This window comes from Terrapene carolina, unplaced genomic scaffold, assembly GCF_002925995.2.
Source record: "Terrapene carolina triunguis isolate 2854851 unplaced genomic scaffold, T_m_triunguis-2.0 Scaffold84, whole genome shotgun sequence".
NCBI classification, from domain to species: Eukaryota; Metazoa; Chordata; order Testudines; family Emydidae; genus Terrapene; species Terrapene triunguis.
In genome coordinates, this window is record NW_020664435.1 from 9101497 (window position 1) to 9119006 (window position 17510).

A 17510-nucleotide genomic window follows, 5' to 3' on the forward strand; every position below is an offset into this window, starting at 1 on the left:
TAGAAAGTCAAAAAATCTTCAACATTTAGGTTACTAGTCTGCTAAAGTATATGTGTGTGTGTATTAATTTTGAATAAAGATTGTAACACCATTATTCACATTGAATAGTGGCTCAAACCATGAGTGGCTGCATTAAAATCAATTATGTAAGGTATTATTTAACATGAGTAAAGATATAACAATCATACCCTTTATTATTGATTTTTGTCTATTTTTTTTGTTAGTGACAAATGTGAGCAATGTCCATATTTCTCCTACGTTTTGGTTTCTGTCGCAGGCCCTTAAGAGCCTTAGATTTCTGCCTGGAGCTTGTGCTCTATCTGAGTTATTTATTTTTTTGGAAGCTCCAGGATTTGGGAACTGATTATTTAATTGCAGATTCAAGTTTCTGGTACTTAAAAAGTACTGTTTATCATCCTCATCACAGAAGCTTACAAATCACTTGCAACAACATCTTTAATAGCTAAATCTCTCTTCCTTTTCAACTACAGTTCATGTCTTATTAGCAGCAGGCGTTAATGAAAGAAGTCACACCTATTTAACTTCACCTCAGGACATCCTGAGCATGCCATTACTTATTGGTGGTGGCTGCTTGTTCCTGTTCTGTTGCCTAGATAGGTGCATTTAATAATTAAATTCCAGGTTAATTATATATTAAATGTGAAATATTGTTACTCTATTATCCTACTGATATAGGCAATGTGGACATGTTTCAAAGATAACACATTGGGCAAAACTGAGATTTTATAGATAGATAGATTAGATAATATGTATTTAAAAGTTGAAATAATAAAATGCAATCAACTTGCCCAAAATATCTCTTTCCTATTTGGAATCTCTCCAGGGACTAAGCACAAAACGATGTTGGAAGCTCGGAATGGAAGTGGAACTATTAAAGCCTTTCCCCGGGCAGGCGTCAAAGGCAAGGGACCTGTTAATAAAGGAAACACAGGCCTACAAAACAAAACATTTCACTGTGAAATTTGCGATGTGCACGTAAACTCTGAGACACAACTTAAACAGGTACTTAAACAGCTTGGACAACACTGAATCCTTGACTCTGCCTTGTTTTCATAAGGGTGGAGTACCTGCGCATTTAGCATGTGTCAGTGTGATGAGAATTCACATCTAAATGGAGCTTGCTGCTTTTGCCCTTTGCACTTGGGCTTGTGTTCTGTGTGTTTGTTTTCGGTATGATTTTCCATCAGATAAAGTACAATTCCTCAAAAACTGCTGATTATATATATTTTTAAACGGTTATAGAATCTTTCTCTAAACGACAATGTTACAAGGGTCCTTAGACTACCATTATTGTCATGGCTTAATAAACCCTATCATTTTGTGTGCTGTGTGATATTTATATTCACGAGGATGTAGGTGTGTGTGTGGAGAGAGTCTTTTTATAGAACGTTGAAAAACCTCCTTAGCAGTGTGGGTTGTTTTTATCAGTGTTCCTCTGCAGCCAATAAGCCTCACCTCTAAATTGCAACTACACTAAGTTAGAGTCAATCATTCTCTCTCAGATGAACAAAGCCATTGTTCTGGAAAACACTTAGTTACTTTATGTGCCTTTTGGAATTGAAAACTTGTTAAGAAAAGTATGGAGATAAATACTCTGATGGACTACATTTGTACCTGTCTTACACTTTCAGGGGGAAAAAAAGATTCCTTTCCTTGTTTATCTTACTTGCTATAACTCTTTTCAGAAAAAAAATATATATAGAAAAAAACAATTCTTAGCATCTAATGCACCATAAAATCTGTACAGGAAATTACAGTATATTCTAATAGTTTTTATGTATAGGCTCTGCATTGATATGGTTTTATTTTTAATTTACTGCCACTCAGCATTCTGTGTGGCAGTCTTTCAGGTGAAATATTGAAAGCTCCTGTCTGTCCTACATGGACATTAAAAGTCTCATGGCACTTCGTTTTTCGGTAGGGGATGCTCCTGGGTTCTCCCATCTCTGCTGCAGGGGCGGCTCTATGTATTTTGCCGTCCCTAGCACAGCAATGAGGCGGCTGTCGGCGGCGCGCCTGCGGGAGGTCCAATGGTCCCGTGGCCGCCGAATTGCCGCTGAAGCCGCGGGACCGGCGGACCTCCCGCAGGCATGCCGCCGAAGGAAGCCCGACTGTCGCCCTCACGGCAACCGGCAGGCCGCCCCCCGCGGCTTGCCGCCCCAGGCACGCGCTTGGTGCCTGAAGCCGCCCCTGCTCTGCTGTGCAGCAGTTGGCTGCATTTCACAGATGCTTTAAGGTGCGATTTTTCAAAAAGGCCTAACTTTGCTCCCATGAAGTCAGCCTGCTAAAACTCCCATTTGACTTCAATCAGAGCAGAGTAAGACCATGGCTGAGCATTTTGGAAAATGTCGCCCAAATACATGAAGCACTAAAAGCTCCTTCAAGTTGAAATACATCTAAATGGTTATTAATTATTGCTTTATTTTATTTTAATTAGTCAAATTAATACTATTGTGGAGAGCAATAGTCTTCAGGACTGGAGTATGCCTGTTGAAAGGCAGGAGTTGAAGTGAACTATTAATAATGTGATACTGATTGAAAGAAGGTAATTTTTGTAATATCCCTTTTTTAACAGCACATAAGTAGTAGAAGGCACAAAGATCGAGCTGCTGGGAAACCCCCTAAACCTAAATATAGTCCTTACAACAAACTCCAAAAGGGAGCACATCCGCTTGGGGTAAGCAAATGATTTTCTCTTCCATGATGTCCTACCGAGAAGGATTTTCAGAAAACATCACTGGGAAAAATGTGCAAAAGTTGAATGACAGAGTGGGTTCCAGAGTGTGTGCATGCTGCGGGATATAGCACAGAATCTAGGTTTGATCACATTCCTATATCTGTTGCTTACATCCCTTGAGGCAGCTCAAATGCATCCTAGAAGTGAGGAATGTCAGTTCTCAGTAATTGATGGAAGTGGGAAGTAGGAAGTGATAGCTCACTGTACAACTGAAGACAATTGGAGTCTTTCTATTAACTTCAATGGACATTGGACTAAGCCCCATAAGCACCCTTTTTGGAGTGGTACTGTAGATGATCTCAGAACAGGGTTCCATTATAAAGGTCATTAGAAAGAAAGACGATCCAAAGGGGTAGAAAGATAGTTCCCCAGAATGATAAGGGCTGTAAAGATCCTACCTGCACCTTCCACAGTGAATGCCCAAGAGGTTAATGTCAGATTGCTGGGAAGGATCCACCATAAAACACACAACATTTTTATTTTATTTTATTTTATTCTAATTTTGTATTTATTAAAATTACCTAGATAAAATTAAACATAGTCAAAAATCTATCGTTTTATCTTGTGCAATTTCAAGCCAGGGCTGGTCACATTCCCCTCCCATGGGAGAAACTATTTCAGGCCCAGATCTTGTTAACTTCAAAGACTTGGGCCAAAGGAAAAATAATGTATATTTGCATTTAATAAAACCCTCCTAGTGTCTTGCATTAGTAATAAATACTCTAGCTCCCTGGTGGGATAGTGGAGTGTAACATAGCATCCATCTATCAGATGATCTACCTGGGAATTCTTCATATAGCATTGCTAATGCAATACAATTTTTCACTGAGATTCATTATTCTAGTATTTGATGGAGGCTCTTAACAAATCCCTGGTGCTGTTCATACCAGCCACTTGTTCGTGAGCTGCAGTGTACAAGGATCAGGACTCTGTTGTGCTAGGTGCTCTACAGATGAGTAACAAAGAACACAATCCCACCCCAAGAGCTCACAATCTATATGCCAGACAGGAGTCAATAGCTGGATGTAAATCGCAAATGAACTGTGGTGGGAGGATGAGGTAGTAGTAAACAAGCACAAGTTAGCAGAGAAGCAGAAGTGCTATAACTTACTCGGGATAAGGTTAAAATAGGGGTTTTTTTTTGAGGGGTGGTGGGCTGTTTTTGTTTTGTTTTCCTTCTGCAAAATAACATGGACAATGCTGTTATTTGGAATTCAAGCAGAATAGACAAAAAGCCAAAAATACACTGATCTTCCTTTGATTATAAATGTTTTTGGTAAGTTCTAAAGCTGATTAACTTTCTTTTCTCAACATTTTAGTTTTTCGAGTCATTTAGTTGCTCTGCTTCAGTTTACGCACCTGTAAAATGGGACCAATAATACTTAGCTATTTCACAGGGATGCCCTGTATGTTAATTAGTATTTGTAGAGCACTTTGAAAATGTATAGTGCTATATACTGTATGCACTAAGCATTACTGTTATTTAATCTCTCTTGGAAATAGAACCATGAGCACTTCAACAAATGAATTGAAAGCCTATATAGTTTCAATAGAATACTAGCTCTTAAACTTTTCAAAGAATCAGAGCACCATGCTGCACCTTCTACATCAACAGTATCCTAAGGGGATTTTTTCCTCTTTTCCCAGTGGCAGAAATACACCAGAGTCACTAACAGCTTTGCTACATTCATAGGATCATAGAATTTAGAGATGGGGAAAGACCTATTACAGTTCTGTAACTCATCTTGTTCAACATTCTACCAATGTAGTATTGTTCTCTAATGTATATTTTTCTAATGCTTGCCCAGTGTAGATTTAAATGTCTCATACAAAGGGGCTTCACCACTTCCCTTGAGATACTATTAAACAGTTTAATAGGTCTCACAGTTAGGCAGTGCCAGACTACATTGGGACTCTCTCTGTCCCTCTCCAAACTGATGGGTCCTGCACATAAAAAGCTAACATGACAAAAATTCCAAGTTGTTGTGATTCATTTTCTCGCTTTTCAAATCCATTTTATTATATAATAAAAAAGCTCCCATAGCAACATGATTTTTCTGATGAATTTATTCTAAATAAAGATTTTTAAAAAACCCTATTTAAATATAAATAGAAAATGAGGAAAAATAAAATCATAGAAAGGGAAGTAGAGAGTTTGCACCAAGACCTGCTAAAGGGTGTGACATTGGGTGTTTCAATGACCAAGACGAAGACCTGGGGGTAGATTTTCATAGACACAAGGGGGGAGTTAAGTGTCCAACACCCCAAACATCTCAATGGGGTTAGGTGCCTAACTTCCCTTTGTGCCTTTGAAAATTTCCCCCAAAATTCTTCAGCAAACTTGAAGTCAGCAAGTTGGGCAGCAGATCCAAGACCTGTGAGCTGATAGCTGGTAGATAAAAACTGAACTTTTGGATGGTGGATAACGTTGATGGACTGCACAGGTGAAATTCACTGTAGATTTATGGGACTATCCTCCTGAGTCCAAGGGGCCAAGCTGGGACAGTGTGGTGTTATTTGAACACACACACGCACACACACACACACACACACAGTCTATTGGCTGGGGTGAAATTGGCCCTATCCAACAAGTGAGAAATGTCCATATTTATTCCGTGATGTACAACTTACTGAGAGAGAGAGTTGCAGCCCAGGGACACAAGGCCTGATCCAAAGTCGACTGAAGTCAACAGGAGTCTTCCACTGGCTTTGGAGGTGGCCCATATTCTCATCTCAGGTTGTAGTCTCTCATATTGGGATAGTTTATGCACGTATCAAACATCAGTGCTAATACACTAAAATGAGATCTACCCCAAAGTGTATTTTTAATTATACTCAGATATAGATAAGCATTTTGTACACATTGTGTGTGTTTGAAAGATGTAAATGGAGAGTTGCATGGTGCTGATACTTTAAAAGCTGGTTAAAGAAAAAGCTGCAGTGCTTAGCTACAATACTACATCAAGGCTCACTAAATAGTGATCGCATAAAGATGTACATCAAAAATGAATTTTCAAAACCAAGTTTTTAAGATACCTGCCACTTTTCATTGTCTCCATAACTGAGAACAGCATCTCACTGAGAAATGCTATTTTACTGATTCCTCCCAGCAGGAGATCCAGTCAGATGATGTAGAATAGGGAACAGGGAATGCATCTCCCATTTGAATGCATGACAAATCAGGAGACATTCATAGCTGTTGTTAGGTAAAATTTGTTTATATTTTTCAGGGACAGGTGCTAATAAACAGTGGTTCACTGATTATATTTTTTTTTTAATAGAATGTACCTAGCAACAGTAAAGAAAGTACCTGCTTTGTAATGCATTCAAATGGGATGTGTTTTCACTAAGTTCTAGTCTGCAACATCAGACTATCCAGATGGCTGCTTCCTCACTGATTGTCAGTTCTTTCTTATTCAATTTTTCCAGGGCAACTGCAACTCCCCTTAAATTTTGTGCAAGTTGAGTTTGCTCAGCCCCTGTCAGGACTCACTAAAATGTTGATTTGAAATTACGTATCAAATTATAGGTTTCCACATTAAGATGTGAAACCAAAACCAAAATAATATTGGGTTTCAGTAGCCTCTACCAAAACAACATGGACGTACTCCTTCCTAATTGGAGTGTGTGATCTAGCAGCTCTTTTGTTACACAGATGCAGCTCACTTTTAGTGCCAGAAACTAATACCACTCCTCTCTGTCTATATTTTTCATATATAATCTAAGAAGAGTAACCTGTCACGTGGCTAATATGAACAAATTCTGCTTTCTCTGTTTGTTTTTTTCTTTTCCTCACAGGTAAAATTAGTATTTTCAAAGGAACCTCCAAAGCCAATGGCTCCACGAATCTTACCAAACCCACTAGCAGCTGCAGCAGCAGCTGCTGCTGTGGCTGTGAATTCCCCTTTCAGTCTTCGATCAGCCCCAGCAGCTACCCTATTCCAGACTACAGCACTTCCTCCAGCACTCCTACGACCAGCTCCTGGGCCTATACGGACCACCCATACTCCTGTGCTGTTTGCTCCTTACTGAACTCCAAACAGGAATCAATTGTACTGCAATAATTTTTCAAAACAAAAACAAACAAAAAGAAGCAAATCAAGAACATGGAACTATGCAGTGTTTATTTATAGTTTAAAGTATATATGAAGAGCCAGGACTTTTGATAGAGAATTGATCAAATTCTAAAAGAGGGAAGGGGCAGTATTTTCTCCAAATGAGAGCATTCCTCTTGAATATTGACCGTTTTAGAAGCGATCTCCAGCATTGACTCACAGTGATATACAGAACTTGCGAAGCCTTTTTGACTGTGCTTTTTGGCACATATTTCCCTGAAATGTCTTTCCTGCTTTATGAAACAACTTACAAATTTGTCTAAAGGGCATTAACTGGTTCCAATGTATATAAAATACTTTATTCTGTAGATTAAAAGAAGAAGAAAAAAGAAACACTGTGAATAGTAGTACCCTTACTGATCCTCCTGCCAAATCAGCAGTTACTGGGTATTTTTCTGAACAAAAGTAGCTACAATAGATGTCTTGTACAACAATAGTATTGTGTCTCTATCTATGCCACTAGGTTTATAACTGAGTTGCAAAAGGTAAAATGAACAAATTATCTCACTTTGTTAAATAGGCAAAATGACAATGATAATGTGGTGTTCCTAGTTAGAAAACTTTCTTTTCCTCAGCTAATAGAAAAAGTTAAAGTACAGCGACATACAGTAGATCTATGGTTAAGACAAAATAAGAGATAAAGAACATTTAGTGCAAAAATTCCATATGCTGTACACTAAATAGGCACATTTCTATCTAAATGAAAAATATGTGTACAGTGTATATATCCCAAAGAGCTAATACTTACAGGATGGAACTAACATGAAAGGCATAAAGGTGGACAGCAAAAATATTCTGTTTTTATGAGTCACAGAGAAGTATAACTTCATTAGTGGTAGAACAAAGTGATGTCAAGAGTGGGTTACTCATGGTCATACCTAGCAAATGAAAACCAACTGTGAAAAACTGGCCCCATTGATGACAACAGGAGATTTGCCATTGACTTCAGAGGAGCCAGGATTTCACCCCAAGATTAGGACATATTCTTTTTATATCATACCAATGGGACTGTCTGTATTAAGTAGAGGTCAAAACTGGTTTGTTATAGGTATGGTAATAGAAATGAATATGTTCTATGATTTTATTTCCTACTGATGTGATATAAAATATATATATATATATACATATATAATCTAAGCAGCAACACACAGTATACATATTATGAGATAATTGCACATCGTGGGTTTGGAGCAAATACCACCTTTAGGATCCTAATGGACCCTACATTCTGTAGCTGATCTTTGCTTCTTTGCAAGGTTTTAAAGCCTTATATATTCACTATGAGGCTTAAAGGGGTTGATCGTGTCCCTATAAAATAGGATTCATCAGGGGTATATATAGATATATTGTATATATGTTAGAGTAAGAAAAATAACTTATAAACAGAAAAATCTACTATATAAAGTAATTATATAACCATTCAGTTTCATATGTGGATCATTAAATAGTAACAAAGAGCAGAGAAAAAATGTGGCATGTCTTGAATCTCTGAAACGTGCTACCTGCTTTTCCCCATAGGGATCTGAAAAATATCTATTAAGATTATGGAGTGGGCTGCTGAGTCTGATTCAGCCACTCCGATGTGTAGCTCAGTGAAAAGCCTACCGTACTTTTAAGACAAAGAAAAAAATTGAAACCATAATTTAAGTTCAGGTGTGTGTGTGGGGGGGGGATGGTTTAAAAGATTTTATAACAATGCTTTTAATATAAAATAATGGCCATGTGGTCGCTACCTAAAAGTGCTTGGGGTTAACATTAGCAGTTTGGGAGATGTACAAGATGGGAATATGCAGCACCCTGGACTTTCAGGTTATTAGTGGGCCTTCCATACACATTTTTTAAAGCTTATCTGCATATAATTTTTTTTTTTTACAAAAATAAATAAAAGAGAGAAAGAAAAGGTGTTCCATGGATGGCTGTGTCCGAAGAATTCCAAAGAGGTGTGTTTATTTCTCTGTAAGGATTAATTAAAATAAGCTCTGTATTAATCATGTCTATGATTTGGTCCAGTTTATCTGCAAAAGTTTGTGCCTTGAAATCAAGTTGGTTGATAGTAATCACCTTAATCAGATATAGGACACAAACTAGATACTGTGGTGATTTCAGGACTACTTAATTACATGAATTTCTTTGGCCCAAGATATTCATAAATAGGAGAGAAGAGTTAAGTTCCTAACGTCATATTCAGGCACCTAAATAGGTGGGATGATTTTAAAAAGTGCTCGGCACCCAACAAGGTTACAAATGGGCCCATCTCTAAAGCGTTGGGCCTGACACTCAGAGTATTTGCAAGTCAGTCCTCTTGTTTGGGTGTATAAATATAGTTTTAGGAGCCTAACTTTGATCTCTTCTTTTTAAAATCTTGGCTTGGGTCTTTAGAACATTTAGCCTATGTTCTGTATGCAGTAGCTGTGATGTCATCAACATGTGTGCATATCCCTTATTGAAGAGGACAGTGGTTTTCAATCTATGCTCAATGACACCATTTGTCAGCAGAGTCTTTCCTACTGGTCCACAAATTGAAACATTTGAGAATCAAGAGGAGGACTGGAGTGTTGGGACGGAAGATGAAATAATATGTAGAATGGAAAAGTAGGAGAACCACTAACCTATTTTATAGTCTTGTGCATGGCCTACTGGTGGGGGGCACATACTGTACATTCTGCCACGCTATCACAATGCCATTAAAATCAACAGACCCATCTTTGTGAACATGTTGTGGCCTGTGGCATGTATGGAGGCACAGTACTAAAGGGAGAATTAATAAAAGTTTTGCTAGAAATAAACAGTGTCATTCCAACTATTTCCACTCGCAACTTCACTTTCTGTTTCTTGGACCTTTTTTGTCACAGTGCTCTATGGAACAATTTTTGGTCACACAAGCCTCTTTTAAATTTCAGCTGTACACAACAATCTCAAACGTTTTTATGTCTCTTACTCACTACCTAATAAAGGATAAAGCCTGAATGTTAGAATGTATAGTGGATTTTCTGTGCCTTGCTGTCCCCCTACCTGTTGAGAAGCACCTGTTTGTCAGGAATAGATCAGCATCCATTGGGATCCAATCTCCTCTGCTAAACAGCTGTTTGCTTAATATTTTAATAAATAAATGTGAAAACTACTAGCAGAGCAATCTGCTTGGTGAATGGTGAGTCCAATCCATGTGCATGACCACAGCATTTGGAATTGGAACTGTCATACTTAAGCAACATTATACACACTTGTGTCAATATGCCCATGGCAGCAAGAATAGTAAAAGAAAAAATGTCTTTTCTTATTTCATTTTAACTAAATATAAATAACACTACAGGACTAGACAGAAGCCTAAAGCCCATGGAAATGCGTCGCTTCACCCAAGATATGAATAAGTCATTGTGCTGACAGAATGAAATCATGGTTGCTGGGGAAAGGGCTGTGTATGTATTCAGACAAGCTGATATGTTCAATGATGTTTTCTCAGATTCCATACTAAGTTTTAAAAAATGATTGTTCTGGTCTGACCAGAAGTCCTGATGTTATATTTATGGGAGGGGTTTTTTTTTGTTTTTTTACAAACTATCTTTTCTGATAAACCCTATAATTTTCCAGGCATTTGTGCCTTCAGACATTTGGTCTGAAGATTCATCATTGTTCTGAAAAGAGGTTAGTTTCTTTCCTGAGGGCTAGTATAGACTTTAGGCTCTGCAAGGCCAGTAAGCAAATGGTGTATTTACAGAAACTTCACCTGAACTGGAAAAGATGAACAATGGCACGGATGTGGCAAGGAGTATTTATTTTTAAAGTATACATCTTAATTATTTAAAAACAGTTGATCTACATTCTATACCTAGAATAATTAAATCTGTCATTTTAGAAGGGGAAAACCACAAAACAGGCTGCACATTTGTAAAGACATACAGTCTTTTCAAATGCTGAAGGCACAGAGCCAATGCACAGAAGCCATGTGTGTAATTTTTATTGTCTCTCACTCATTCATATATTGACCTCCAGTATAAAAGGTCATTCTCTACCTTGATGGTTTTGCCTGTCCGTTGCACTTAAGTGACCAATGGGATTGCAGAACCTTGGCATGCCATTCCATAAGAGATGAAGCCACCTGTTAATATCTTATTCTTCCTCTGCCTTCTGTTCCCCAAACAGTAGACCTCTTTTTGAGTTTCCTTCGGAAATTTCTACCTCGAAAGAATTGGGGTAAAATTTTCAAAAGCACTTAAGTGACTTCGGGAGCCTGTCTCATTTTCAAAAGTGATTTAGACACATAGGACCAGATTTTTAAAGGTATTGCCTTTCAATGAGACTTAAGCTCTTAAGTGTCTAAGTCACTTTTCAAACTGTGACTAAGTCACTTAGGTGCTTTTGAAAATGTTACCCCATGGTACCTACGTATTTGCACCTTGTGTCCCAGGCCATATTTGCTCATCAGCAAGTCCCATTACTTTGTTGACAGTGAATCATGGAAATCTCTGATTTAAGTTTTGGCCCACAGTTGAGGGGAACATTCCACCAATGATAAATTAATAGGTCTCCATTAAACTCGTTGCTATCTCAACCAGATCTTTAAGAATCTAACTGAGAAAAACAACTCTGCAAAAGAAGCACCAAACCTCCACTCTAAGAGGTTATTCCTGTACCGGACCTTGCTGTATTTAACCTTCTTCATTCCATAAACCAAGGAGAAAGATGGTTATCATGCATACAGAGCCAGAGGGTCAGCGGCCAGGGAAATGAAACAAGGCCTAGTAGGCTTTACAGTCCCAGACCCAAAACTAGAACAGTATGGGATGTCTAAAGCCTGTAAAGTTTCAGCATGAACGCCTGTTCCTTTTGAAGCCAGTGGCAAAACTTCCTTTGACTTCAATGGCGATAAGGTTTCACCCTCAATGTCTGGAGCCTAATAGGCTGATACTAACCTCTTCACAATCATGCATCATCCCAAGTGTCAGTCAACTGGGGGCTCTGAGGCGAGTTCAGATGACAAAAATGGATAAATAAACTTGGTTGAGTTTCAAGCCTGCATTAATGTCTGTCTAACATTTGCAACCAAATTTGCATTGGACTGCTACTCAGTGGCCAGGAAATGTATGGAAAACAGGAAAAGGATTTGACCCCCCCATGGGCCTTTTTTCTTTCTTATGTTTTGGTGAAGTGCATGAAGCATTAACAGCAAGGAAAATTCTGTAGCTGTTGGATGACATATAGGACCAGTGAAGTTACATGAGCTTAGCTTTTTAAAAATAATTAATGTGATAGTAAAGGAAACCTATGGGAGAGTGGTTGGCTCACATTTGTCAGTGACCTTGTGTGGGCATGACTGGAATCTAATATTTGTACTGTGCACAACTGGAACTGAACATTTGCCTGTATACTTAGGAACAAATCTGGATATTAGTGTCTAGTGCAATAGCATAACATATAGGGTGCATGAGACAGATCCACACTTGGTGTAAACCAGTATAGCTCCATTTAAATCAATGGAGGTATGCCAGCTTACACCAGATGAGGAACTGGCCGTATGGATTGTATTTCATACATAGTTTTGTCCCTGAAAAGGATCTCCAGGATTTATAGTTTATATTTTGCTTTAATAGTCTTTGAAATTTCCACTATATTTCAACTGTCCCTTTCAAGCTTTCATTAGCAGTGCTTCTGTATTCATACATTCTTTTCATATGAGACTTTGAGTGCAATGTGGAGTTGTAAATGTAGATTGAAGAAGCTGGCATTCAAAAACCTAGCTGGTGAGCCATTGGATCAGAGTCAATAAATCACAGGATGAAGTTCAGGCAGTATTGAAATAATAATAATAATATATTTTCTATAGAGGGAGTATGTATATTACGGTAGAGTAACTGCCATAGTTAAGGTTTCATGGTGCTTTCCATTCTAACCCGTTTCAACTGCTCACAACTTTCTGAAACATTCATCTTTTGGGCTTTAATATCTTCCAGGCTTCATCTCTGATTAAACATAAATTTTATTTTGGATGTGTACTAAACATGGGTCTACATTTTTGAGACCAAGGAAAATGGAAAGGGAATAAAAACCATTAACTATACATTAATTCTCACAACATTTTTAACAGTTCTAGCACCATGTCAGCTGGGAACAGAGAGTTGACAGTGGCCATGGAGAAGTGCCTTTGGATTAAAATTGGTTTTGACTTGGTTTGCCAGAGGCTACACTGCAGATGCTTCCCCTGGGAGCAACCAAATGAGAAGGGGCAGGGAGCAGGCAGAGCCATGGTTCTGATCCCCCCGTTGTGCTGTCCAGTGAAGCTGGCTAGCCACATAAGAGGAGTATGCAGAATCCCATAAAAGGGTGTAACAAATTACTGTTCCACCTTTTCCCCAAACAACAGGGGATCCCGAGAAAGATCTGGAGATACTACTAGTGCTCCCTCAGGGGGGGATGTTGGTAGGCAAGCTTAGAAAGTTTATAGGAGAGCAGTTTGCCTCCTGTGGAGTTTCTGAGGTCCAGAGAGACAAGCTAGGAGTGGCCGCTTTCCTCCTTCACTGGTTGAGCAATAAGGCCGATATTTTGACGGAGAATGTTTTCACTGTCAGTTTTCCATAGAATGTTTCTGCTAAACTGATCAGCAGTGAAACAGTTAACAATGTTACCTGTATAGCTGTCATCCTTAGGTTTCAGAGTTAAAAACCTCAATGAGATAAATGTGATAATTCACACCTCTTAGGGCTATTATTTTCTAGCTGGCCACACACTCCAAAGACAATACTTAATTGATTTAAAGTTGATATGCCGTTTCAAAATTGATTTATCTTTTCACAACCACTAAGGCTACCCAAGAAGTTGGGGAGAGGGTTAATTGAAATCTTATATCTTGGTGCATCCATTTGATGGAAAAATAAAATTCTGAGAAGAGTCATTTTTAAACACTTATAACTTCCAAACTAATCAGTATGTTCATTTGAAAAGTCTCAGAAAATGCATTGTGTGTGCAAAGAGCAAGTTTGGGGAGGATGGACTATATTACTGAAACATAAGAAAGGTGTAATCCTTGCTGGAAGTGCTAATCTCAATTTAACCATCATGATGGAGCCAGTATGGCTGCTACATCATAAAAGTATCTAGGTTTCATTTACTCTGCTTCTAAAATTCAATTTACTATAAAATCCTCACAAACTCTATAGTTAATTACCTGAAAAGATCAGTCTTCCCTGAAACCCCTGCTGGCTGGAAGACCACAATGGTGAAAACCCTCTTGGATGAACTAGTATCTGCATATGCTTCTCCCTTGCATATTTGTCTTGATGATCCGTTCTAACCAAGTTTATGGCTCAGCTTCTATGTTGGGTGGTGGTGGGCACCCAGGAGCCAGTTATAGCTCCCTGATTCTCTACCCAGTTCTGCACCAGCTCCTGCCTCATCATTGTTTAGAGCAGACTGAGGCTCCCCGAGCAACTGTATTCCTACTGGTGATTGAATTACAACTAAGACTCCTCCCCATCTCTTTCCATCCTCAATACAGCCCTTATGCAAGGGCTGGGATGCCAAATGCTGTGTGAGGAGGCTCTGCACCACCCAAGCACTCCCCCATGCTCGGTGAATCATTAGCAGAGGAGTTACTGCTATTCTCATTCCCTTTGCAAAGCAGAGCAAATGTGTGGAGAAAAGAATGTGACTTGCATGTTTTACTGACATCCACAGCGTTTATCTGAACATCAACAGTCCAGCAAACTAGCGAGATGTTGGTGATGGAAACAACTACCATAGAAACACTTTATCTGTGTTTTCGTAAGAATTCACAGCACCCTCTAGTTTGCTGTATCTCTCAGACATGCATGATTCAGGGCCCATTCTGGAGATCTTGAACACTCTCAATTCCTAATGATTTCAATGGGAGATGAGGATGCTCACGACCTTGCAGGTCTAGGCCCTTGAAGCAGCAGATCTCTGTTTCCAATGAGCTTCAAAGCTTTCCTAATCACGAAAGCCCTCCAAGCCTGTTCCATTTAAAGTCAATGGGAATTTTGCTATTGACTTCAATAAACGTAGGATCAAGCTCTTTTTTCCAACTGCATTGCTAATAATCTTTCAAAACACACTTAACACTTTCCTCACAGCAATGTTTTTGCAAGCTAATATTTCCACAATGCTGTCCACAAGATATCATAGAGCTGTCTCTCATGAGTATACCCTGCGCCTAATGTATATTGTATGTGAGGAAACAACCTGGAGAGTCCGTTCAATATGTATAACCAGTAATTAACATCTGCAGGTCTCTATTATGTGCCCATGTATACGTTCATACCCTCACATACTGAACACAGTTGAAGTGTTTCCACAGTAGATGTTTCCACCACCAGACTGATATTTCACCAGCCCCGGTCTAAACTGCAAGCCAATGTATAAACAAGAGATGGGCCTGAACCAAAATCTAAGCTTTTAACATCATTAAAAAAACTTGGGGGACAGTTAAGATACAGATGCAAATTTCACAATTTGCACTATTAAATACACTTTTTTGTTACTTGAATGTGCCCTAGCCAAATATTCCATGGACTCCCCACCCCCAAATTCATAGTGAACTATCAAAAAAAACCCTTTAATTTTAAGTAATGCGACAGTTTTTTATAAATATTTTTCCATACTTCTATATGTATTCTTTTCTTTCCACATCTTTCACTTGATACAGAGCAAAGATTTGTTGAAGAATTTCAGAGCTGTCATGGGACAATGGATCAGGTTCGGTGCCTCCTTATATCATAATGCAATTTAAAATGATTCACTGAGTGCTAACTGCATGCCGCTCCAAAAGATTATTCAATTACTTTTTGTCATGAGCTGAAAGCTTGGGGAGGAGTGTAAGAAATGTGGGTGTGTATATTTGCATTTCACAGGAGAGGGTCTTTTGAATACCAACTGGTATCTATTTCGGTTATCACATTAATTCTATTCAGAGTGGTAGCTGTGTTAGTCTTTATCAGCAAAAAGAACGAGGAGTACTTGTGGCACCTTAGAGACTAACACATTTATTTGGGCATAAACTTTTGTGGGCTACTCATCGGATGCATGCAGTGGAAAATACAGTAGGAAGATATATATACACAGAGAACATGAAAAAATGGGTGTTGCCATACCAACTCTAACGAGACTAATCAATTAAGGTTGGCTATTATCAGCAGGAGAAAAAAAACTTTTGTAGTGATAATCAAGATGGCCCATTTCAAACAGTTGACAGGAAGGTGTGAGTAACAGTAGGGGAAAAATTAGCATGGGGAAACAGTTTTTACTTTCTGTAATGACCCATCCACTCCCAGTCTTTATTCAAGCCTAATTTAATAGTGTCCAGTTTGCAAATTAATTCCAGTTCTGCAGTTTCTCGTTGGCGTCTGTTTTTGAAGATTTTTGTTGGAGAATTGCAACTTTTAGGTCTGTAATTGAGTGACCAGGGAGGTTGAAGTGTTTTCCGACTGGTTTTTGAATGTTATAATTCTTGACGTCTGATTTGTGTCCATTTATTCTTTTGCATAGAGGCTGTCCAGTTTGGCCAATGTACATGGCAGAGGGGCATTGCTGGCACATGATGGCATATATCACATTGGTAGATGTGCAGGTGAACGAGCCTCTAGTGGTGTGGCTGATGTGATTAGGTCCTATGATGGTGTCCCTTAAATAGATATGTGGACAGAGTTGGCAATGGGCTTTGTTGCAAGGATAGGTTCCTGGGTTAGTGTTTTTGTTGTGTGGTGTGTGGTTGCTGGTGATTATTTGCTTCAGGTTAGGGGGCTGTCTGTGAGTGAGGACTGGTCTGTCTCCCAAGATCTGTGAGAGTGAGGGATCATCCTTCAGGATAAGTTGTAGATCCTTGATGATGCGCTGGAGAGGTTTTAGTTGCGGGCTGAAGGTGACGGCTAGTGGTGTTCTGTTACTTTCTTTGTTGGGCCTGTCCTGGAGTAGGTGACTTCTGGGTATTCTTCTGGCTCTGTCAATCTGTTTCTTCACTTCTCCAGATGGGTATTGTAGTTTTAAGAACGCTTGATAGAGATCTTGTAGGTGTTTGTCTCTGTCTGAGGGATTGGAGCAAATGTGGTTGTATCTTAGAGCGTGGCTGTAGACAATGCTAATACAGTGCTAATAATCGATGGTCACATAAACACCACCCTATATTGGAAACCTACTGACCATCTCTACTTACCTACATGCCTCCAGCTTTCATCCAGACCACATCACACGACCCATTGTCTAGAGCCAAGCTCTAAGATACAACCACATTTGCTCCAATCCCCAAAAGAATAGTATGGCTATTGATTTAGATTCACCAGATTGATTGTATCCCTAATATAAATGAAATATTTGAAGGCTATCAGAGTAGTTTACATAAATGATTATTTTCATTGTTTGTTCAGAAACTAAAGCAGTTTTGACTTTAAAAAAAAACACAAAAAACAAATTGGGCCAAATGTTACTGGGCTTGAAATCAATAGGTGGTCTAAGAGCCTGATCCTGCAAGATGATGAATGTGGAGGGGAGATTCTGAGTACTTTGCAGAAGGCACTCCTACAAACCAGGTTTTCAACACCTAGGTGCCTAACTCTCATTGCTTTCAATACTAGGCACTTTTGAAAATCCCACTAGTGTCTGTCTGCATCTTTAGGTGTCTAAATACCTTTGAA

General features: G+C 38.9%; 1 protein-coding gene across 2 annotated transcripts in view; it reads left to right on the forward strand.

The window, feature by feature from the left end:
• ZNF385D (zinc finger protein 385D) overlaps window positions 1–9845 on the forward strand; it is a 351705-nt gene extending 341860 nt beyond the window's left edge. For both annotated transcript variants that reach the window (XM_024197375.1, XM_024197374.1), the window contains exons 6-8: window positions 845–1023; window positions 2597–2698; window positions 6557–9845. In XM_024197375.1, coding sequence (XP_024053143.1) covers window positions 845–1023; window positions 2597–2698; window positions 6557–6790 — 515 coding nt within the window. In that variant the 3' untranslated portion in view covers window positions 6791–9845. The remainder of the gene's footprint in view (window positions 1–844; window positions 1024–2596; window positions 2699–6556) is intronic.
• Window positions 9846–17510: the final 7665 nt, after the last annotated feature.